Source organism: Numida meleagris, chromosome 21, assembly GCF_002078875.1.
Source record: "Numida meleagris isolate 19003 breed g44 Domestic line chromosome 21, NumMel1.0, whole genome shotgun sequence".
Classification (NCBI taxonomy): Eukaryota; Metazoa; Chordata; class Aves; order Galliformes; family Numididae; genus Numida; species Numida meleagris.
The window spans coordinates 866,593-890,815 of NC_034429.1; the positions used below are offsets into that span (position 1 = coordinate 866,593).

At 41.5% G+C, this 24,223-nt stretch overlaps 1 protein-coding gene across 4 annotated transcripts in view; it reads right to left on the reverse strand.

The window, feature by feature from the left end:
* The window catches only part of DOCK5 (dedicator of cytokinesis 5), a 103,774-nt gene that overhangs the window by 34,744 nt on the left and 44,807 nt on the right, over positions 1-24,223 (reverse strand). For all 4 annotated transcript variants that reach the window (XM_021375125.1, XM_021375126.1, XM_021375124.1 and 1 more), the window contains 21 exons: positions 20,058-20,098; positions 19,032-19,087; positions 18,110-18,206; positions 14,597-14,745; positions 13,593-13,728; positions 13,288-13,445; positions 12,536-12,617; positions 12,105-12,234; positions 11,299-11,371; positions 9,670-9,812; positions 8,901-9,026; positions 8,227-8,351; positions 7,769-7,867; positions 7,547-7,619; positions 6,664-6,767; positions 5,803-5,995; positions 5,164-5,261; positions 4,129-4,218; positions 3,428-3,528; positions 1,101-1,235; positions 607-718 (listed from right to left, as the gene is read on the reverse strand). In XM_021375125.1, coding sequence (XP_021230800.1) covers positions 607-718; positions 1,101-1,235; positions 3,428-3,528; positions 4,129-4,218; positions 5,164-5,261; positions 5,803-5,995; positions 6,664-6,767; positions 7,547-7,619; positions 7,769-7,867; positions 8,227-8,351; positions 8,901-9,026; positions 9,670-9,812; positions 11,299-11,371; positions 12,105-12,234; positions 12,536-12,617; positions 13,288-13,445; positions 13,593-13,728; positions 14,597-14,745; positions 18,110-18,206; positions 19,032-19,087; positions 20,058-20,098 — 2,321 coding nt within the window. The remainder of the gene's footprint in view (positions 1-606; positions 719-1,100; positions 1,236-3,427; positions 3,529-4,128; positions 4,219-5,163; positions 5,262-5,802; positions 5,996-6,663; positions 6,768-7,546; positions 7,620-7,768; positions 7,868-8,226; positions 8,352-8,900; positions 9,027-9,669; positions 9,813-11,298; positions 11,372-12,104; positions 12,235-12,535; positions 12,618-13,287; positions 13,446-13,592; positions 13,729-14,596; positions 14,746-18,109; positions 18,207-19,031; positions 19,088-20,057; positions 20,099-24,223) is intronic.

A 24,223-nucleotide genomic window follows, 5' to 3' on the forward strand; every position in this document is an offset into this window, starting at 1 on the left:
ATTTCAAAATTTAGAATCAATCTTTCCTTTAAGCAGAGAAAGGCATGTGGTTAGCAGAACTGAAATAAACAGTCTAGAGGACTCATTGCCTTCAGCAATTTAGCCAGGCTTACTGCATGGCTGCTCTGCTCCTCCTCAGAGCCCGAACACAAGGTACATAATCCAGTCCACGCTATAAAAACAAGCAAATATACAATCTAAGATACATTTAGGAACCATCTGCTTTTTCAGTCCTTTCATTCCCAGCATTATGTTCATTTTTGCAGTGGTCTAACATTTGCATCACTGTCAATCATAGGCTTGGCCTTAGTGGTTGAAGAGTCCTCCATGCCACACTATGCTTCATCTTGGTTGGTTGTTAGCTTTCACCCTAGCAGTTGCTGCAGGGCTTTCAGCAAGAAGCTCTCATCTTTATTTGATAAGCTTTATGGCTTAAATCCTTTTTTTCCTTTCACACTGAGCACTTCGACAGACATTCTGAAGATTCTGCTGTGACTCATCTGAATGGGATTATGCACCTCAAAGCTTGACCCTTTTTCTGCCTTCCCCCAAATGTATCAGTTGATGTAATAAAAGGTATTAGCTTTTCCTGCAAATTATGCATACCTTAATCTTGACAGCCTCCTCTAAAGGACGGTCCATGAGGACATTGAAGGAGAAGAACAGCTGGCGTATTGCAGTATAAAATTCATCACCATCTTCACTTTTCCCATAAAACCTATAAAAAACAGAAAGGGATACAGTTAGACACGTAAATCTAGGCTAATAGCATCACAGTAGCTGAAATATAATTTTATACTTCGGAAGAACATCTTACAGTTATCTCCTTCTACAAAGAAATGAGTGCAAAAATGGCATCTGGGATTCTGCAGTTACTACAGTTGTAATTTCCTGATGAAACTTGTTGTAACAGAAAGGTGCATTTTCCTAACTGCCAGTGCCTGAAAATCTGCTTAGGTTCCAAGAATCAAATTGCTCATTTCTGTCTTAAAACTAAACGAGTTTCAACAAAGCCGAGGAATATTCTCTCCAGTGATGCTGACAGGAAGCACTGACTTCCAAAAAGAGACACGGTGAAGATGACAGTGACCAAGCCTCACCTCAAGTACAATATTCGTGACTGAACGATGAATCGGAAGAGGTATTTCAAGGCTTTCAGAGCAGCAAACAGCAGTTCTGTCTTGCTGGAGTCATCGGCATTTCCCACGTAGCAGTTCAGCACTTTAGTGAGTTTCCTTTGGGAAATCAGGAGGGGGAATAAATAAAGACAGAGTTAAGTTTCTGTGTATGCTTGGCTTCCTTATTTCAGAGAGGACCTACGGTCCAATAATCTGATAACAGAAGTTACTCCTCATGGCCTATTTTCTGCTGAAGCTTTTGGCTTTCTTGGGTGCCATATTTTTAGGACCAGTTCTATGGATGAACCATGGCTGCCAACTCTGCCTCCGAATCCCGGTTCTTGTGCTTTTCTTTTTCCCTAAAATGAAGGAATCGGGAATCTGGAAAACCTGTTACTACTTAAAAGTGGACTAACACCTTCTGCATGCATTAGCCTTCTCCAACACAGAGCTCCAAGGGCTCCCCAAGCAATACTAACATTGCATAAATGCTGATGAGTATTCACTATCTAGTCTCTCCTGAACCAAAGGATCAGAATCTTACTGCCCTTCAACCAAAGTCCTCTTCATTAAACAACTCACAGCACTCCAAGTGGTGTGTGAGCAATAGATAAGTATACAACAGCTTTTGCACTTGCTCTGCATCCCGTACTGCCAGCATCCAATTCCCTGCTTTGTCAAATTCTGGCACACGGAGCACACGAAGGGCACCACGTAATATTATAGCCCACTTGGTATTATGCAAATATCACACTGTCAAGCTAAGCTGGAAAGCAAGACAAGGGAACAACAGAGCTAAGACACAGCGTGCCCATTAATTAGACAAAGAAGTTTATTTATAGTAAGGAGAAATAAGAATGAAGAATTTTCCTCAGGGAAATTTTCTTCAGGCTACAGGGAAGCAGGAAAGGAAATCATCTGCACACAGTGAGTGCACAGCCAGGACAAGGATGAAGAAAGCAATCCAGGAGGTGAGGGCTTGAGAGCTTTGCTGTATCGTATTTCCAGCCAGAGGCTTCATACTCAGGGCTGGGAATTAACACCTATCACTAAAAACAACAAGAGATTTCTAGAGGGGAAAAGGAGTTTGTTTTTTGCCTCTACTGGCCAGAGTTTTAAACATTGAGTTCCTTGTTACCATGAAGGTAATCACCATTGGGCTCAGGGGCTCTAGAGCAAGGGGAGTTGGAGAGTCAAGAGACCTGGATGTTGCTCCCGTCCTCTCCTCCAGTTTCCTACACATTCTTGGGCACATAATCCACTACAGGCACCTCAACTAACACCTCAAGCACACAGAGTCAACAGGCTGCTCAACAGGGACTAAATCTTCACATGTAAGTAAATAAATTCTGGGTATTGACAGCTTTTCCCTTCCTTGGCGAAGTAAGACTAATGATTGCGAGCTGAATTCTTGAAACTGCTTGGAAGCCAACAAATGCAACTGCTACAGGAAAACAAAATTACTCCCATCGTCCTCAAGTGCAATTCCAAATGCGAAGAACCGAGAATTCGTTCTAAATAAATGGCCTCCTACTTGAGAGTTTCAATGCATATTGTTTAAACCTCCCACCGTGACATCTGGCCTTTCTCTGAAGTCTGTGGTCACCATAACTCGCCTGCTGTCGGCAGACTGGTGGGAGCAAACTTCATTTTAGTTCTGCTACCATCAACCACAACATCGGCCACGTACGGTTCTTCTGCTCGCCACAACGCCATTCTAACACACTACTAAGACTACACCCACTTATACAGAGTATGTCAAACTTTCTTCTGCTCAAAGTACTCTGAAGGACCTGGGTAGATACAGGCAAGGCAAAACGGTTCCAGCAGCAGCAATACCTATTAGATCAGACTTTTAATGAATTTATCCTCCTTGATCAATTCCCCCCAGCCCGTGCAGTGACTTACAATGATATTTCCATACAGACTGACTGCAAGAAGCCTGGTTTTGATAGGAAAGCAAGCTGAAGAACACAAAGACCCTTTTATAACACACACACGTGCACAAAATAAAGCGAGAGTACTACAGGTCAAAAGAGAGTCTGAATCACATGCCCTTAATGCAGCATTTGCCATGACAGTACTGTCTTGTCCTTGCAGAAAAAAATGCAGACAATGGAAACTTTTAACAAAGTAAAAAAGGTAACTGCAGGGTTTTTTTCTTTCCTGGAAGCAGAGAAGAATAGGACAAAAAAAACCCAATCATACGGGGTCTGTGCTTTTTAGACCACACGAGTTTAATTTACTGTCAGTATCAGAGAGATGCTGTTTGAAGGACAGCCTGTGGCTTTGTGGTTACCAATACTTACACGTATGCTAGAGTTGCACTGAAGTGCTTGTAAATGTAAGTTTCAAGTACAGGGTTGAAATGCTGGAACTTTATGTCTCCGATCAAGGAAATAATAAATACCTGCCAAAAAAATTTAACAGGAGAGAGATGATACAGAGTTGCACAGCCTTTAACTAATTGCAGCACAGCTTAAGCCTCCAATCATGCCGTTTGTTTTGTTGGGTCCTAATTTTTGTTTATTTCTTTTTCTATTAACATTGATGCTACACATAGTATTGTTCATGCGCTGACTAAAGGCTGCGGTACGTGAGACTACATCGTTTCTCAGAAGGAAGGAAGCTCATATCAGCATTCAGATTGGAAACCTTTAGAGACAGTGGCAGGTACTCCATGAAGCAACAACACTGATAAAGGAAGCGACACTACTTGCAGTCATTATATGCCACTGCCACTGCATAGGATTAAAAAGGCTGAAGGCTGCTTTTGAAAGCTAAATGATTCTTTTCAAGCTGGAACTTGAGATTCTGATTATTTGCATTCCGAGGTAGCACTCAGTCCTGGTTAATACAATGACATGTATGAGAACTAGGACGTTCTGTCCCCCTATACTCACTGGCCCCAACCAATGTCAACTGGATATATTTGACCTCACTTTTTTCCTTCAGCTGTCAAGTACATAGTTGTTGATCAGCACCCAAAACGCACCAAAAAGTCACTCACCAGGGCATCAAACACAAGGAAGTCATAGGTTTCATTTTCTGACATTTCCATCATGATGTTGAAAAGCGCGTCAAGAGTGTCTTGCAAAAACTAAAGGAATAAATGGCAAAAGAGACAAAAAAAGAGTACTACTGGAATCTTGCACAGGAGTCTGTTCTTTTGGATCATGCCTCCCCTCCAGTCTAGCTCAGCTGAACTGTAAAAGTCATACACAAAAGATCATTTTTAAAGGGATCTCAGCCCTTTGTTCATTCACATGCTGGTCATGATGACCATCCCATTCTCATTTGTAGGAGCAAGGGGGATCTTTTCTTATCAGCTCTGATTGTCCTCACTATTTCTGCTCTATTGCCTTTTTAACCAGCCTGCCATGCAAAAGAAAAGGTCCATCCAAAAGAGCTACTGAATACAACTTGCACTAAGTAAAATCCACATTGTTTCAGTTTGTGCTGGGCCAAATCAATCAATGACACCTGTAAAATGTTATGCCTTAGCACAGCATATAGAGACTGGTTTGCAATGACACAGCACTTACTTCAGTTGCTAAGCAGTTAAAACAGGTAAAACCATGGCCTTGCATAATCTGCACTCTGAACTACAGCACGTCTTACCTCCTAGCTCCCCCAGAAGGCTATTTTCTGTGGTGCTTCCCAACCTGCTTCCCACTCTGACTAGAGGGTTTTTGATCCTTGAACAGCATTCTGTTCTTAGATCCATAGCAGGTCCCCAAAGGAGTCCAGAGCCACTGCTGAAAATTAACAGCTAGGCTTTGCACATATCTTCAGTTTTGCAAGGACATGGGGGAAAATAAAGTCACCACCACCTTGATCTCATTACATGTAACTTCTGCAATTCTGATGAATTCCCACTAAGAATGCTTGGAGCAAAGCACATATATTTGTTCTGCCATTACTCAGCAACTAGAACAACAGCTATCCCTAGCTCCTACAGGGAGCTTTTGGGTACAACACAATTATAAACCTTCAAAGTATTTAAGCTTTTGCATAACAAGGTGACTCAAATCTCTACGCATACCTTTACAATTTCTCCTCCTTCTACCTCCATTAGCTTCCTTAGGTTGTGGGCAATGTTCTGAGAGTTGGAACGCCAGTTCAACAAACCCAGCAGGTCAACTAGCAAGGACAGAACATCAGCAATTAGAAACAGATTACAACAGCACAGCTGACTTAATGGCTGCAGAATAATACAGAAGAAGTACTAGAGGTTATTTTTAGAATCAGCTTACAAGGAAAAGTCACACTGCGTTGTACAGAAAATTACCCTGAGGTGGCTCTTTTGTCTTGGCAAGAAAGTTGGCTTTGCTATTAATGGAAAACCTTGGTGTAGTTTGGTAACATAAAGCATTCAGCAGACAATTTTGCAGGATTCTCATTCACTCAGAAGAAGATATCTCAAGCCAGGACATTTATTAGAGTGTATGTCTTTTCTTCTGCTCTGTGTTTGCTTTAGAGCAGGAACTCTAAAGCAAATAAGGGCAGTACTGATGCCAACAATGCTGGGACTGGGCTATCACTGATGCGTGAAGCAGCAAGATTGAAGTTAAAGCAGTATGCTTGTATGTGCCACAATGTCGTAGACATCTGCAGAAAGAAATTGCCCTTTTAAATTCAAATATACAGCATGACACCACCGGGATGCTAATGCAAGACCTACCATTCTGGGTGAGCTTGGTGGAGCAGATTAAAGTGGCAATCTGGAAGCTGTCTTTTGTACTGTCTTTGTTGGGTGTAAAGTTGGCGAGATGGTGCAGACTTTTCCCTGAGGGGGTCTCCTTCTCCTCCATTTCCACTTTTGTATAAGGAAGAGTTAAATAGCATTTTGCATCTTCCATTTTCTTGTTATCACCCTGTTGGTTGACCACAAGAATGAAGAGGGTTATCTCACGCACTGAGCACATCTCTGAACTCCTATAGTTCTCATCTGCAGATCCACTACCAACTTAAACACGGGGAAAGTCACAGAAGGCTTTCAACATGTTTTCATGTCTATAGTCATTTACTTACATTGTTTGGACTTTTAACTTTAAGGAATAGAAGTTGCCCACACGCTGCTAATGAACTCAGCTTTTTGAGAGAGCGAATCAAGCCACAGAATGTAGGAGTTCCCCCTACCCCATCATGTTGTAGCTTTCTACAGCAATGCATTAGCTTCTTCCTCTCACTGTGAAGAAAGGCACCAGGACTCTCTCCCTGTCACACACTGATCTTCTAAATGAGGTGTTCACAAGCTCTGTTTGCCGTGTGCTGTCTAGGTGAATAATGTTAGAGGAAAAGGATTGTACAGACACACGCTAGTATGTACCAGACTTGTGTCCACCAAGTCAGAAAACCAATCACTTACAGCTGTGCTGATAGTAACTTACAAAAATAGGCTACTCTGCCATTATACTGAAAGAAGTTATTTAACTTCTGCAATGATACAACACTTTACATTGCTTGGGAAAAAAAAAAAGTCAATCAAAAGAGATGTTTTGATTAGTTACACCAAAGTGAGGACTGCAAATGCCCAAGCTACCTTATAAATAATCAAGTTGTGTTTGCCATCCTGTAGTGTTGTTCCATCTGCATTCATCAGCTTCACAAAGCCCATGCCAAAAGCTCTCTCAGACTTATCCCTAGCTGTAAATAGAGAGAAAAAAAAATCTTTATTAGGAATTATCTTATTTATGTCCATAGTGTTCATAATTCATGCAGCTTCTTTATTTAGCATCATCACAAGATGATGTGGTGGAGGCAGAATGCTTTGTGATCCACAATAGAAAGAGCTCATCTCAGGGTGCTTAGCTGATATCTGCAATTACACAGAAAAACTTCCTCTCTGAATCTTCCTTCTCCATGCAAATTCAGTGGCTAGTTTTTTGCTCGATGGACAAATACAACTGTGCACACAGATTCTGGTTGGGATTTTGCAAATTTAATTGTGAGCTATGGATGTGGAAGAGTGTCACTGCATTTCTCAACTGCCTTAAGAGATTTCTTCCAAGAGATCAGTTTGACATCACTGATCTTGTTTCACACGCTTCTGGAGAAGTTTGATGAAGTTTTGGCTCTAAATATCTCACTTGCCTTTCACCAACGTTATAAGAAAACCTCCTATCAGAAGATCATTAGACTGAATTGGACTGAATTTTGTGAAGGTCTCAAAAGAAATTAAAAGCACAGCTATACACAGAGAAGCTGAAGTATCAGTAAGCACTGACAAAAACCTTCCAAGGGGGCTAATGCTTTGCTCCCTACTTAACTCCAGTTTTAGAACAAAACCAGCACTAAATTTTCTTTTTTTAAGGCTTCAATTATTTGTCTGTTTCCAGTGAAGTCCCAGCACTGGAAATAAGTAGAATGCAAATGCTGCACCATTGAGGACAGTGTTTCTGTCAGTCTTCTCTTCAGATACTTACATTCCTGTGATGACCGATGACGAAAAGTGAATCTTAAATGGCAACGACTGACTTCCTCTATTGCAATGGATACCTACAAATGATAGGACATCATCATCAATTTACAGGACATTATGTTTTTAAATTAGTTTTATCTAATTATTATTTTTTTTAAGCTAACTGATTTTAAATTATTTCATTTTTCTACACAAAGAAGCAAGATTATAAATTACACACTCTTACCTTTACAGTTTCATACCAGTATGGTTGCTTGACTTGATAATAAACAACAGACTTATACTCAGAGACACCTTCGTAACCAGCACCAGGATGAATAGCTTTCTTTGGAAAAAAAAAAAAAAAATAAGGGTAGGGGGAAAAAAGAAAAGGTAAGGTCTAGAGTGAAAGACAATAGGTATTTTGGGTTGAAGGTTTTCCAAGCATAGAGCTTGCAGAGTCGTTCAAAGTCTGTGCTTTACAGTCAAGGGAACTGCATCACTTCTTTTTTTTTTTTATTCACATCTGTTAGTAACGTAAAAAATCATTGACTTCAGATGTACTCACTGAGGTCTCCTCTAATCTCTCTTGTTCATTATCACACAGTTCTTGCATACAGTTGAGGAATAAAAAAGATCCTACGCACCAGAGCTACCACCTATCCAAGTGAGCAGCCTTCTTCTCTTCTGCAAAGGCCATCATACCTCTTGGAGATTGCCATCCTCATCATGTACAGACATGGTGACTTCTACGTTCTTAGGAGTCTTCTTCTTCCCTTTGTCAAACTCTCCTTGTATCAGAGTGACGTAGATATCATTTCGAACATCACCTAAAATTCATAACGCTTAATGAGTTCTTCTTATTGTATGGACAGTCAAAGAAGTTCCCCATTTAATATTTAACACCATAGGGTAACACATCCTCCTCGTAGCTATTGATGCCGGTTAATTCACGGCACCCAACATCACACCACTTCATCTTCATTTCAAATTATAGAAAAGTTTTTAAAACGTACCACCCTTTTTTCTTCCAGAGAGCTCTGCCTTTATGTAACGTCTTTTTAAATGCAGTCGGCTCTGTAGGTCTAAACCCATTTTGAATGGATAAAGCAAAGCAGGGTCAAAACTGTATGCAACAAAATCATCTTTTTGACTAAAGAGATATTCTCCTCCAGCAACTACTCATGCCATTATTTTTTCAACATTTCTCAAAGAAAGCATTTTCACACAAAAAATTCAGACATCAGCTTGAAACATCAAGAAAAGTGAAAACAAATCAGTTTTAAGCTACCTTTGAAATAAATCTGTTCAAAGCAGAAATTCCAGTATTTCACATGTCTCTTTTACTCCACAGAGATGTGGAAGAATATGGGACCTACCAGGAAGAATTATCTCAGGGAACCCCATTTTGCGAGCCACAGCAGTCGATCTGTCTACAAGGTGGGAAAAATCCTTCTGAACCTGTGCTAGGTCACCAGGAAGCAGCTTCAGGGAAACCCAAAGACCTAAGAAAAGAAGGGTAACATTTACTTACCGGGGAAAGAAAAAAAAGGAAGCGTGCAAAAAAATGAAAATTAAGTCCACGCTTTACACAAAACTCTTTCTCCGTGCAATCTCCATGCTGCAATGTCTCAAGTAACTCAAGCTGGTTCACAACTGGCAGAGTTCTCCAAGTCTCTCCAAAGCTGAGTAAGACTTTGATGAACAATAAAACTCTCTGGAGTAAAAAACAATCTTTCTGAGATGAATGCACAAGTGCACTGGGATAAAAGCCAGACATACAAGCAAGAGCAGGAGAATCCAGTACAAAGTACCTGGAATGTGCAATCAGTCGTGTTCACTTAAAAAATATTTCATGCCCATATTTGATAAAACAAAACAAAATGACATCAGTAGCAAGGAAGTCATCAACTAGAAAAAGCGGGTTTATTTTCACTCAAGTAAGAACAGAACCTATTTTTAATCTCTTTAGCTCCCAAAGTGCTGGGATGACAGCCATTAGTACAAAGACCGTTGGTTTCGCTCGGGGAAGATAGCAAACTCCACTGAACATCGATCTCTGGACTTTCATGAGCCATTTACTTTCCTTTGTAAGCAAGAGGAACCTTTCCCCACACCAGCTTTTCACATCCCGCCTGACTGCTGTACCTTGCCCTTTATGATTCACTTCCTTTGCAGCGATGACTTTGTTGAAGACAGAAGTGAGGGGCTCATTTTCTCCAATCACATGGGAAGTTATCAGTGGGGACATAATTAGCTGTCGCTGTCTGATGTATGTTTCCATGGCAATCCTGAGAAGAACAACAACAGACTGGGAAGTGGATAAACTAACACCAAGCATGTGCTCTGCGAGACAAGGGCTGGCCAACAGCGAACTGCTTTCCAAATAGTGTAATTATTTCTAAATTAAGACTTTTTCTTCACCTGCCTAAACCCAACTGAAAAACATCTGAACTCTCATCGGTGCTAGTCTACGATTAGAATAAGTAACGTGGGTCTAGTTAAAAGCTCTGTGAATACATCTGTATGTTCAGCATGGGCTGAACCAGCAGCCTTCTAGACAACCACGAAGGTAGTGAGCTCTACTTTGTTCCTTTTTCCATCCACAGACAGCCTTGTAGAGCAGCTATGGCTATGGGTAACCACACAAGAATAGCTCAGCATGTGGAGTCTTTCGCTCCCATCAGATGAACTGAGCTCTGTCTTCAGCTGTGCCTCAGAACCATCCCCAGGAGATTACATTCATTAACTAGTCTTAAATTAAGACAACTCCAATGACGCTGTGGGAGTGCTGAACCTCTCCCTAGTCACAAACACATCTAGTGAGCCTGGAAATAAAACAAGATTACACTCCTGCTCCCGCACCATCAATAATGAACCAAAGCATATACAAACATCCTCACAGACCCTCCAGCCCTCTAGGGGTGTCCAGATTTGGTTCTAATCAAATCAACCTGATTATAACAGAGGAAAAACAAGGGAGGAAAAAAAGCAGGCGACTAACATTACTCTGCAAATGAAAATACATCCTTCTTTGCAGTCTTGCAGGTGCTAAAAGGGCAGGGACGTACAACAATCTCCCCTGAAAATACCTTGCAACAACATAAGCCACACCAAATGGATTGCTATATTTAGGACAGTAACAAGCTGAGTCTACCCAAACAAGCTCCATTCTAATTACTGTAATGTGCTGAAAAAGTGAGCAATCGGAGAGCAGGCAGAACACACACAAGTTCTAGCATTACAGAAATGCACAACGCAGCAGGGCTTCCTTTTCCAGGAAGAGGGAAAAATCCCTTTCTTACTCTTTTCTGACTCACCCTTACCAGGCAGCCTGGAAAGTTACAGGTTGGCAATACCCATGGAACCACACAATGCAGATAACAAGGAGCAGTGCTCCTGCATACTCAGGTGTTTCTCAATATATTGTCTCAGTTCCATAACAGTTTTTAAGGTCACATGCCCCAGGCCCCACATTATTTTGCTCTCTGCTCTTCTTTCTTCCTCCACGTGATATGGATATCTACCAACTCCAGCAGCATTGCCAAGACTCCTTAAGTAACTTACCTATCGTACAGACATGTACATCAAGGGGAAGAAAAGCATCAGAGGACTGACAAAAATCTTTTCCTTCAAAAAGCTGACTACTGCCATTAGCTAATCTATTTGTAGAGACCTTGGTAAGCTGCCAGGCTCCCATACAAATTCGTCCTTCTCTGAAGGACAAGTGCCTTAAACGAGCCAGATATGTGATGAACTCCAAAGTACAATACTTACTGCTGAAATGGAATAAAATGTTGCTTTTCCTCATCGTCCACCTTCCCATGTATGATATCTGTTATGTCCATCACTGTAACAACACAAATCCAACACACAGTTCTGCCAAGTGGCTAAAGGGAATACAGAGAGAGCTTTCCCTATCAGAATGGAAACAATAGCTGCTTGTTTTGGTCCAATGCCACTCATGACAGCAATACAGAAGGCCACTCTCATCGTTCTAACTTTTGAACTAGCATATTTTCATTGATGCTTAAGTCAGCATATGGGAGTGAACGTGAATATTCTCTCTGATAAAAAAAAAACAACCACAGGTGGGATTCAGGCATTTCAAGGCAAAAAAAACCTCCAAACATTTAGGTTTCAAATGCTGATTATTTTGAAACTGTTCTCCGCACAGAGCTCAAGCAAGGCTCTTCACAAGAGATCACAGCAACTGAAGGGGAATTGGATGTCTCATTCACCAAAGCTCCTTTGAAAAAATCCATCTTCATCCTATTAGTTGTGAGGAGCAAATCCCTCTTTTTCAAAGATCTGAAAAGTCCACTGTACTGACAGCAGCGTGTTATCAGTTTAGATGGAGACAAACCAAAAAGCGAGCATGGACAGTATGTCACCTTCATGTATTTGAAGACTAAAAGATCTCAAAGGAGCACCAAACAGCTCAGCATCTTAATCTCCATCCTCAAGACTGATGTTGACATGAAGGGGTTAACAGGCTTTGCTGGCATACAGCCTCTGTTTCCTAACTCACCATCCCAACCACTGGACCATGCTCTTTTCTCCTGGGTCTGAATTTGTCATACCTGCCACGCCAAATGGTCTCCGGAGTCCACACGTGTGTTTCTTCCCATCTTTCAGCTCCATATGTCCCACCCTCACAATCTGACACACCAGGCTGATTTTCGGTCTGATCAAATCCGAACTGCTTAAATCCTAGAAATTATTTAAAGTAAAGTGACGTCAATCCACTTTATAAATGGGGGAGAAAAGGACAGAGAGCAAAAGGTTTTTTGTTTCGTTAGACTGCACAGATTTCAAAGGAAATCTACTCTTAAAAAAAAAAAACTTTTCAGAAGTGTTCCTCTGAGGCTGCCCATGAGATCTCAAGTGTCCACAACACCAACCTAAATTGCCACTTCCACTAGAAGTGACGAGGCAAGAAGGGGAAAGAATGCCAAACTCCAATGTCTGCAGTGTGGGGAAGAATCTCCAGGATGTAAATACAACAACTTACAGTAAAGACTGCTTGAAGGTTATTTAGCTTCTCAATTTCCTTCGGCATCCCATTGCTGCCCCAACGAACAAGGTAATTTTCACTACAAATGAAGCAAAAAAACCCAGCAAAATCAACATCTGACATTCCAATTATCCAAGAGTATTTTGATCTTTTAAGAGTATTTGGAAAGCTCTCCACAATATTCTATGCCAACATGATTCTGAAGAGGCTCATTTCACTGAAGACAGAAGCCAGGCACAGGGGGAATGGGTACTCAGTTACTTCCTCTTGTAACTGACTGCATCTCCACACCTGATAACTTCAGTGATGGAGACAGACAGTGCCTGACACCTAAATACCTCCTTCTTCTTCATATCTTCCCTGACTGGTACAAGATATACAGCTTTTAAGTGTGAACTTGCACTAATATGACAGAAAACAACGTGTGTATAAGTCATTAAGAGGGAAGCAATGAATCAAATGCCTAAAATCAGTGAAAACAGTAGGGAAATTAAAGAACATAAAGGAGACAATGTGGGATTTCACTAACGTATCATAGAAACATGCAGCTTTAAGAAGTGGAGTGCAAGTGCTCGTGATCTTCACTTTTTAGCCGAAATTAAATAACTCCCTTCCAAATCACTACTGGAGCATCAACCAACACCACTGAAAAAACTTCTCTGCTGACTCTTGCTTTCTAATTTGCACTGGCTTCTTCAGAAGGACTACATTGCTCATGTATGTACAAAAAAATGTACCCAATACCCTACCTGATGAATTTGGAGAGGTCAGGGTCATAGAGGCTCATTAGCAGCTCTGCATCTTCTCCAATATTACAGACAAAATTCTTGAAGTTTACATACAGGCTGTATGTGTGCGTTGTGTTAAATATTGGCTGCCCTCGGAGCTCCAAATTCTGTTGCAGGGACTGCAAAGAAATAAAGTACTCCCATTAATAACAACATAAAGCAGTTGAGTTCTACTGCCAAAGTAGCACAATATCCTTAAGAGGAGTGTATAAATACAGCAGGTACTAGTTCCTTGGGGAAAGTAAAGCCAGCAGCAAGGGATGTACCTTTTCTTCCTGGATTCTTTCATCAATCCTTTTGGATGCAGTTTCATGGGCCTTGAAAAGAGAGATTGTGCTGGTTTCATCTGGGTCCAAGATGTTCCCGTTGTCATCTCGTACAACCAGGTCCAAACCCAGGATCCTGAGCAGCATGCAAATCAAGAGGACAAAAGCAGCAACACGACATGTAAGAAGCAAAGGTGAAAAAAGAGCACAAATCACAGATCAAGCTGTGGGCTGCTCCAGGCAGCCAATATTCATTGACTTCATTCCTTCTAATAATCACATTAATGGTTTTCCCACACAGAAACACTTCTCCCTCATCCCTTACTCCCCAGATTTCCCATTAAAGGGGAAAATAAGTAGCCATGTAACTTTATGCGAAGATGATATCTTCCTTGTTCTCACTTAAATGTATTTAATATAAAAGGGTAGGTATTTCTATGAAGCTCACGGGTTATGGCTAATTATTATTCTTTGCCATAAGCTTTCCTCTTAATTGACCTGAATCAACTCTGACAGATAGATAAATGAGTATTGGAGACAACCTCTACTCTGTATAAACCAATGAAAGATGTACTTTTGGGGGCCTACAGAATTGTATTACTCAGTTGCTGATAAAGCAGTTTAGTTCACAACCAGCATCCAAATCCTGGCTCCAATTAGCCGGGCACAAATTGTGCTCCATGGGAAATGCCATCGTGTGCCAGCATTTCTGCAGAATTAAGACAGGTAAGCTTTGCTGCCAAATTTGAAGAGAATGCTGGCATAGAAACAATGAACTGCTACATGCTCACCTGCCAGATTAGTCACGTTCTGACGGGAACAGAAAGCTGTAATCACCTCCTTTCCAAGGCAAAACGTAAAGCCTGATTCAGTGTTCTACTTATGTGCTTCTTTACATCGTTTTGTATTAATAGCCATTTACATCCACCCTCAAAACACAGTTCCAGAGCTTGCAGTGGGATCTGGGACTCTCCCCTGCCCTCAGGATGTAGTTTGGAGTTTACCTGTTGCCATAGTCAATTTTAGCAGTGACTTTCTTCTTGAGTTCAGCCAGCTCATCCTTGGGAAGAGTCCCAGATAATATCTGTGATCTCCACTCTATCAGGCTGTAAGTCAATTGTTGGACATGACGAAACTGTGTTGTCTTGTTATCCTAAAGGAAAAAAAGGGACCATTTCAAGCTAATAATAACCTGAAAGCTACGACCTCAGTAAACTTCCTGAAATGTACTCATCTGAATCTATCATAGAAGTCGCATTTAATTAAAAATATCTGAGAAATAGGCATCATATGACGCAACAAGATTAGACCATGGAGAAAATTCTCCAGCACTCTGCACTGCCAAGGTTTAAGTGCCTCAAGATTTGGGGTCTGCCACTCCCAGGAAGCGTGACACTGCCTGGCATTTGTTATGCTTGCTTCCCATTTGTTTTGTCTATTTAGATATTAAGACTCTGCAGTAGACTTTTTACCTGAAAAAGTCTAACAGTGACACCAAAACATAAATAATAATGACACTGAAGCCCCCATAAGCTTTTTCCTCACACCTCCTACAAACTGAAGAACTCTTCAACCCAGTCGGTATGCATAAAAAAGGAACAGCAACAAAATGCAGCATTATTTGAGATACACTGCTTCCCTGCCAGCATCCATACAATATTTCAAGGTTCATCTCCTACCCACCACTGACTCACATGTGGATTGCTGTGTCCATCCCTGACCTCCAGACAAGAGTCTCGTGGAAACCAGAGTAGCTCTGTTGAAACACAATAATCTCCCTGACTGGAGCCTATCAGCAAATAAAGGTGAAGATTATCTGCTCTTCAGAGCACTTGTTTTTGTTTGAGTTTGCACAGAACTTAGTGCAGTGCAGTCCTGAATCACATAATGCTTTGAAGCACCAGCACGGGCAGAATGGTAACAGAGGTTTCTAAAAGTTCTCGTCTACAATCGATCAAACAGTGTTTGCTCAGGATCCATCATGCCAGAGATCATCCAGACAATGCAATAAGAAAACCATGTGACTGAAGGAAGCTTCCCATGTAGCACCTGCCCAATCTACCCAGGTACTCATTTGACTTTGCTGCAGTCACTGCATTTTCATTTTTTGTTACGAATGCAGCATCTGTAATTATCAAGTGACTAAACAGGACATCGAAACCCGCACTGTTAAGTTTCTTCCTCCCATTTCTACTGTTATCATCTTTGATTAATGAAAATACTTCTTATGCCATTAACTAGTTCCACCCTCTTAAAATCAGTCACCCACCTGCACACCTCCCTCACAGAGCTTCAGATTCCAAGGCTGACAGTGTAATTACAAACTGGATAGTGATGTGATAACCACATTTGCAGCAGAACATGCCTAGGTAAGTAATTAAGCCTTTCAAAGCGTCAGCTGTCAGGCTGAAGAAGGAAGTCAGGCCTTGTCCTCACGCTACCACCACACAGTTAGCTGGGCACCGCAACAACTCTGACTCACATCGAGTGTCAAGGGCAGCACATTTTCAGAAGGAAAGTGCCACAAATCAGATTACGTCAGCTTTGGTCTACTGGGACAAAGTTTATGGTTATACAGCTCCAAAATGATTGTTAAGAGTGGGTTTTTTTTCCCCCCACCAACAGCTAGTGGGAACTGGCCCATTGTGCGCTGCCGGGACATTCACCCAGCAGCCGACTAATGGCAGTGTGCCCTATCAAAGCTGTTAATGTTTAACTATGAGCACCAACTGCTCACACACACCTGACAGAGAGGCTCACTGAAGTTCCTGCCCCATTCTGTAAAGAAGACGAAAGATGAAGCGACACAAAATTTGTCCCTTCAGAACATAAACCCAAAGGGAGCTACAAACTGGGAGCCATCTTCCATTGGATTTGGGTGAAGGTGAAGGGGCTGGGGGGAGCTGGGTTAGTCTACAGTTGCTAAAGGGAAGATATTGCAGGTGTATTTAGGTAATCAAGAATAAAAGTGCACTGCTTACAGCTGAAGTCACCTAAAGAGATGGCAACTGAAGTTAGCCTTTAGAGAAATTCAGAGCAGGCCTTAATGTGGCAGTTAGCTGAGCCTGAGTTATCTCTCTTGCTGTTTACACTTGTTAACTGCTATTAGCTAGCCCAAGTTAAAAGCTCCCCCCCATTTTTGTATTTATTTGCAGTAGAGATATACCCAATGGTACAATGTCTGCAGAAAAACACAGAAGTTAAAGGGAAATGAAGTGCTGCCAAATAAAGAAATCCTCTGTATTTCCTTTCTCTCCTCAAATATCTCCTTCCTCCTTTGGTGGTGTCCTGTTTTTTTTAATTTTTATTTTTATTTATGTATTTATTTTAAAATTCATACTGCAAGGGAAAATAAAATAAACTCAAATCCATTTCAAACCACAGCATTTTCCAAGGCTATTTTAAGACTTCTGTTGGTTAAGGACAGGAACATGAAAGATTTCTGCTCTTAGGAAAAATAGATTCTGAGGCAAGAAACGCACACAAAAAAATATAAATAAAGCCAGGATCAAAAGTCTGTTTTCACAAAGTAATAACATCACATACACGTTCTCATTTAAATTAAGAGGGTGGAATGCATTTTTGTGGTTTTGTGGCCCACAAACAAAGCGTACTTGTGGCCCTATAAAATTTTCAATAGGAAAGCTTGTGCTGGATACACTGAATGGTTAGAGCTAATTTAAAATAATTCTCTCATCTTAATTAGAGTCTCTGAGCACATAGTACTATGCAAGCCGAACTCATTACTGACCAAAGAAAAATCGTTTGACTCTTCTTAGTGTGCCTTAATAATCACCTTTGAAAGACAGCAAGGCATTGTGAACACCAGCTGTGTTTCTCTGAGCAAGAATTTCACCTACCTTAGCAAAACTACCAAACCCATGCATTAACTTGGTCTGACTTCTCCATAGTAACTTTCTCACGTGGCCAGAGCACTAAGCAGATCACCACCCTAGCTCACTTCTCATCCCTTGACTTTTTGACCCCTAGGCACTCCATAGTGAGGATCAGCCATTCCATTAAGTATTTACAGTATGTCTAGAAAATACAGGGTTTCCACTTGTTAAACGCTGTTAAAACAACATGATGGTTTCTCGCCCAACTTCACTGAGACATCCTACCCTCACACAGGACAATGCAAAGCAGGAAGGAAATTCGGGTAGTGGGCTGTGACTCACACACACAATCCCAACCAACTGACACGACGCTGAGTGCGACTTGTGCCAGTCAAAGCTGAGAGTCAAGTCTTCATCAGTGCTGCCTCATCACGCAATTATTCATGTGCAGTGAACGCTTTGTAGCATGAACTAAAGCACCATTCCCTCTGTGCTCACAGCCCTTGTGTGGAGGAGGGCTGAACGTTTTCAGCCTTCCTTAAGACCAGAGATGTACACACAAGTTCTAGCTGCACAGATGGAAATATGAGCCTTTACAAGACTTGAGAGCTGTCTGCATTTCAACCTGAATGGAACAGCCCTTCTTCCTCAGCCAAACACCAACCACTGAAACAAACTTACCACGTATAACTTGTGCCAGATAACTGCCCACTCCCTCAGGGTGGATGTAAGTTCTTGCCCAAGTGGCAGTTCACCCGGAATCACCGTTTCATGTTGTCTAAAGATGGAGAAAACAGAAAAGCTGTTACAATTAAGATCCATACCCAGTCCTAAAACATCCTTTAATGGCAAATACCTAACTAGAGAAGCAGCCTAGATTTTCATACAGTTCACTCATGATGCCACAGTTTTTACGTTGTTCAATCGGTTCTCCAAGATATACATGCACAATCGTTACCCACTTTTAATGCAAAAATGTTTCCAATTTCTTTCTGCCTTGTTATGCTCAGTGGATCCATTCCAGCAACGCAGTGCTAAATGAACAGAAGTTCTCAGCAATCGCTGCCTCCAACGGTAACTTGGCCACATTTACTTAAAGGGGAAAAAAAAAATGTACTTTCTAAAATCTCTTCCTATTGCAACTGCTGTTTTCCTCACAGTATAATGATCGCAGAATCCGCTGTAAGAATCACATGAGGAGTCGCTTCCTAAAACATTTTCCAAGACAGGAAGGAATCCACACTCCTGCAGGCTCCTTGGCTGTGAGCAGGAACATGTTATGATTTGCAGGAGTCCCCAGGGTACCTCAATGTAACTTGACTGTCCCGTCTTGCTACTAACTTGTCTAACAGACCTCTTTCATTTTTTGCAAATCGTATTCTCTTGCCTCCCTGCCCACAGCTGTTTTGGGATGTACAATGCTCTGAAAAAAGGAGAAGTTCCACAGCTCCAGAAGCCTAGCACAGTCTAGCAAAAACGCTCATGACAACAACCACTAAAGCTTCTGTTTTCTTCTTAATTTGGGTTTTTAATCTACAATACAATGAAACGGTATTCCTTTGGTTCTGCTCTCAGTGGCACGTCTCAAGAAGCTGCAACCTACCCCCGGTCCTTCACGGTTGCCTCTTTTAAATGGATATACGTTTCTGGGAAAATGCCCTAAAAATAAATACATAGAGTAAGTTAAAAAAAAATAATTACACAATAGCACATGACATAAGTGCATTCAACAGAAAACAGGGGAAGGGGTTATGAGCACAATCAGCAGAGCAGTAACCACGATGTTTACTGTTTACCAACCACAGAAAGGTGTTAGGCCAGCCAGACAGACATCACAGGAGAACCATGTCAGTGTTTAAGCCTTGTTTTTGATGTTAGCACCCCAGCTAAGTTAATTTGTTACTTCGCTGTGTTGATGCTCATCTTCCTGTGCAAAACACTGCAAGGTCTTGCAGACTATCAGTTGTACCCTATGCCCTTGCTACAGAACACTGGTGGAGTCGTATGTTAAGGTGCTGTAGACCCGTGGCTCCCTAGGAAAGCTCACAGCACGTGACAGCATCTGTAGGATTTCACCAGTCCCAAGCTTTAGCAGAAATGACCCTTCTTGGAGCATTCATTCCACCTTTGGGGCTGAAAAATGGGGACCGTGAAGGATGTCACCACACGAGAGGTGGCAGGATTCCTACTGGAAAGCAGATTCCATGAGTTTTTCAGACTGATTTTGCAAACCTCAAGCAGTCTGGCTGAGATCCACACATGTATTATTTCTGGAATATTTTCCAAGTCAAATCAAAATCCTAAGCTCGCCATCATATAGTTAACTAACGCTGGATGCGTTCAGGTCCAAGACCGTAATAATAAAGCTAATGTATGCAGATACACAACAGTCAGCTTCCCTACTTCAAACTGCATTACACGTGCTACACTGGGGAAGTATCCCATTAATGGGTCTGAAATGTTCAGCTCAAGGGCATTTATTTCTATTGCTGAGGAAAAGGGCATATTGATCAGGAGACCTGCATACTATTACAACCAGAAATACAGCAGCAGCGCAGCAGATTACAGCACCGGATGGGGTCTGGCAAGGTGCAAAATAAAAATCAGTTACTGAGAAGTGAGGTCATACCTTCTTTGACTTATTTCGGAGCGTGTATCCTCGGTACCAGCCTGTCAAAGAGAAACAAAAGTATTTTTTTCCTGCCTACATCAGTTGAGTGCACATTGTCATTCTCCCCGCAATCCTACAGCGTTCATCTTTTGATCTTGTTCACTTGAGTTCTGCTACTGAGAAGACATTTCTGCTGTTTGTAGGAAGCTTGGTCCATAGACAGAAGGCTGCATAACTGACACCCTCGTTCCTACTCTGTATTTCTATTTGAGTTACACTGATTGGGTTGAATACAAATTCAGGTCACTCTATGCCATATATTTTAGGAGTGACAATCCTTGTTCCATAAAGCTTATAAATTCCCAACACAATTATTGCTTGCATCAACTGACAGATGAGCACAGAGGCAAATACAGCTATGCACACACAGCTCCTGGTTGAAGATCATGCAGCACGTATGCAGCAGAGTCACAAGCCCAACTCCGTCACTTGCAGTTTTCTTTTCAATGAAGGACACTTTCATTCAAATCATCATCACATAGATTGTGTGTGAGCTTCATGTTATATAGGTTCTTTAGACTGAGTCACAGAAAAAGATAAGGTCTTTCTTCAAAGGAGGACTTGAAAGAACATTTTATCAGATAAGCCTCTTCCAGATGTACATCATTTCTCTCTTCAGCACTTAGGATTAGACCAGTATTTTGACTTTAAGGCCACTGAAATGCAAACGTGTGAAAGAACTGCTGTATTTCCTTCTCCTGCCCTCAAGCAAGCCTTGCTTTATGAGCAGACAGAAGAGAAGTGTAGCTGTGGGTAAGTCACTTCCACTCTTCCTCCACCCTCACTTTTGTCATCTGTCTTGGCTACATCAGAGGTGCGTATGATGAACCACTCTTGCCACTGGTGGATGCTTCTTGGGCTATCCAACAGGCAGACTGAAGGTGACTGGAAACTCAAGTTAATGTACTGGAAATAAGAACACTAAACATTTCTGAAGAAGAATCTACACTGTTTGAAAAGCTGATGTGCAGACAGAACGTGCCCTGTGCTGTTCCAGTGCAGGATGCAAACTTGCACTTTGAAGGTCAAGACACTCTGCAACCCCAAGTCTGTTAGCCATGCTCTTGGAGCACCCCATTTTGATCCCTCTCCTAAGCTTCTACCTGCATTCAAACTGAAAACACCAATCCTACCTCTTGGAAAACACATGAAGGTTATAGATCATGGTGTTCAGAGCCATCAAGACAGACATCACCACTGATCCAAGACGATTACGTTCAGCCAAGTGGCACAGGGAGCATCGGAAAGGCAAAGGGATTTAAGAGAATAATCAGGCAAAGAAAACGCCTTTAAAATAAATATATATGTATTTATTTAAGCAAAGAAGGTTCCATTCAGAATCACGGATCCGAGAGTTCACACCCGTAAGTTAGCATTTAAGGGGTTTTGTGTTTGGGTTTTTTTTGCTTGTTTAAAGGCACACATTTGGCCCCTTCCTCTAGAAGTAACATGGTCAATCAGCCTGATTACATAATCCCCAATATTCCAGTATAAATTAGGAGGAAAGAAGAAATTCCATTCCTTCCACAGGATGAAGATAATACACTGATCATGGACCGATAGATAAGGTACTGGATTAGGGATGAGGAGATTTACACTCTATTTTTAGCTATGTGGCTGTTAATTGACTGGTCTAGTACAAGTTCCTTAGGGTGTGATACAAAGCCCACATAATTTAACCTCTTTTCCCAGTGACTTCAATTCCAACTGATACAGTTTCTCAGCTCTTTCATATCACAGCTTCCTCATTTGAAACAACCTCCTGGCATTAACCATATTCCTGTAAAATATTTTCCAATCACTACACAAACAGCATGTTGTACACCATTATGCAAAACTCTTTCAGCAAGCATTCAATGCATTTTTTTCCTGCAATTCTGCTCCAACTTTCAATAATCTCGTCCTTCATTTTATAAAGAACAGAAGCTTTTGGCAGCCACTTTGAAAGAAAAATACCTGCCTATGCCTGCAGAAGAATGACAGACTACCTATGAGTTCCTCCTGCCTATATTCTCCAAGCAGGCGTGCTAAATGGAGATTGACTTTTAAGCTGAAGATGACACCCCAAATTTCAGCTACTGCAGCACTCTCTTAAGCCAAAGTCATTAAGAAAGCAAGGATAGCAGACTGATTCTTGTAAAGAAGTGCCATAAAGACTTAGTAAGTAAACAAACACAGACAGGATCTCAATTTTACCTTTCACGTTTTTAATGCAGTTAAAAAAATAAGTAAATTCAGGAAGTGTGAACTCAAGTATTCACATTTTCAAATTACCATCGTTTAGACAACTACAGGCTATACACAACGATGCCCCAGATCACATGCTTAACCACAAGGTCTCTGTTCCTTTTCCACAGTACTACACCATCCCAAAACCACAACTCACACTGCTGAACGGTACTGAAATAAAACAAGGGATTGCTTCGTTTGCTGACTGCAGGCAGAGGAACAACGAAGACTGAAACCAGGAACACATTCAATGCAAGCTTACTTGCATCAGGCAGAAGAAACTGGTCCTAACCACAGTGGGCACACATTCCTTCTATCCACGATGTGGCTATTTCCCACTGCTTGCAAAAAGTCAGAATACATCTTGCAGATTAGGGAAGACTTAACCCTGAACAGAAACATATCCTCCACAGCTCACCACCACTCAAGGACGGACTTCCAGAGAGAGAAAGCAAAGTCTGCACTGAAGAAGTCTTCAAAGATCTGAAGGCAGCAAGTTTCCTTCTCCTCTTGGATGCTGCAGCGTACGCCCAATCTTGCAATTTTTGGCAAACAATAAGTGGTATTTATCTTATTATCAACTGGAAGAAGTCATTTTGTACAAAGATCTCTTGCCCTCCTGCAACCAGACAGCTATCCAGGGAAAGAAGGAAAAACACCACAGTTTCACTCAGCACAGAGGTCTGCACAATGAACTACACCCATGACTTCCAGCTTGCACTTCAATTCACTTTATTGCTCTTAGCTTCTCACCCAGCTCCTCCAGTGGCTTAGCTGCAGCAGTGTTATGTCTTGAAGCAATTCTGCCAGCTGGGAGTCAGATAAGATTTGTTAACACAAAACTGAGTGTGAGCCTCAACTTTGCTGCCTTGCTATTCAGGAACAAACTCTGCACTTCTTAAACTCAATTCTTCAAGGCCAGAGCCAGCCAAAACCCCAGATGCAGAAGATAAAGGGCTTTCAAGTGAAGGCTGTTTCATGCACAGACAGCCTTCACTGAACACAGCTGGGGAAAGAAAACCTACTGACTTCAGCCAGGAGGGAAAATGGAAGAATGTGCCAGACGACAGAGCAGGAAGGGAACTGTAGTACCACAGCCCTCTGGTAACTCACAAAGATGCTCCTGTGCAATCTGACACGGGGAACAATAGCAAGGAGCAAGATTTTCCAAGTCACTGTTACCATTACACAAGAGCTTTTGGACAGCCCTGACCCACTTAATTCCCTGCAGAATGCATCAAGAGCTGCAGGGATAACTTACACCTCAAAGAACTGAACGAGGCATCCTTTCTTGCAAAGCCAACACCTTGATTAAAGGGAGCTCTCTTTTCATTTAGACTTGTGTATCCAGATAAGAACAGCGATTACAGAAACAAAAAAACCCCACTTTTATTACACTGGAGTTATATTTCTAAGTATACATCACTAGCATAAGAAGAAATAGGAAAGTATTCTTTTGAGAACACTAATTCTCAAAAACACAACCCAAAAATATCTGGAAGCAAAGCCGAAAGCTGATGTCTCAAAAAAAAAAAAAAAAAAAGAAAAAAAGAAAAGACAATAAGTTAGAAGAGTTTCTACCCAAGCAGACTCAATGCTAAGTTTTTAAGATAAAAGCTAGCCCCAGAGCAGAGCCACCATCTCAGAGACCATGTATGCTTTTTCCCTTGGGTTCACAAATGTGTGGCTTAAATTTTTGGCTTGTATTTCCAGGAAAAGTATTTAGTTGTTCTGCAGGAATTTCCAGGTCCTCAGCCACAAGCCAGCACGCCACACTGATGGCTCAGCATATGAAAAGAACCCAAATGCATTTGCTTTCCCAAACCATTGACAAACCAACCCTCTCAGGCTGAAGTTTCAAAGTGGGACATTTCAGGTAAAAAAGAGGATGTATT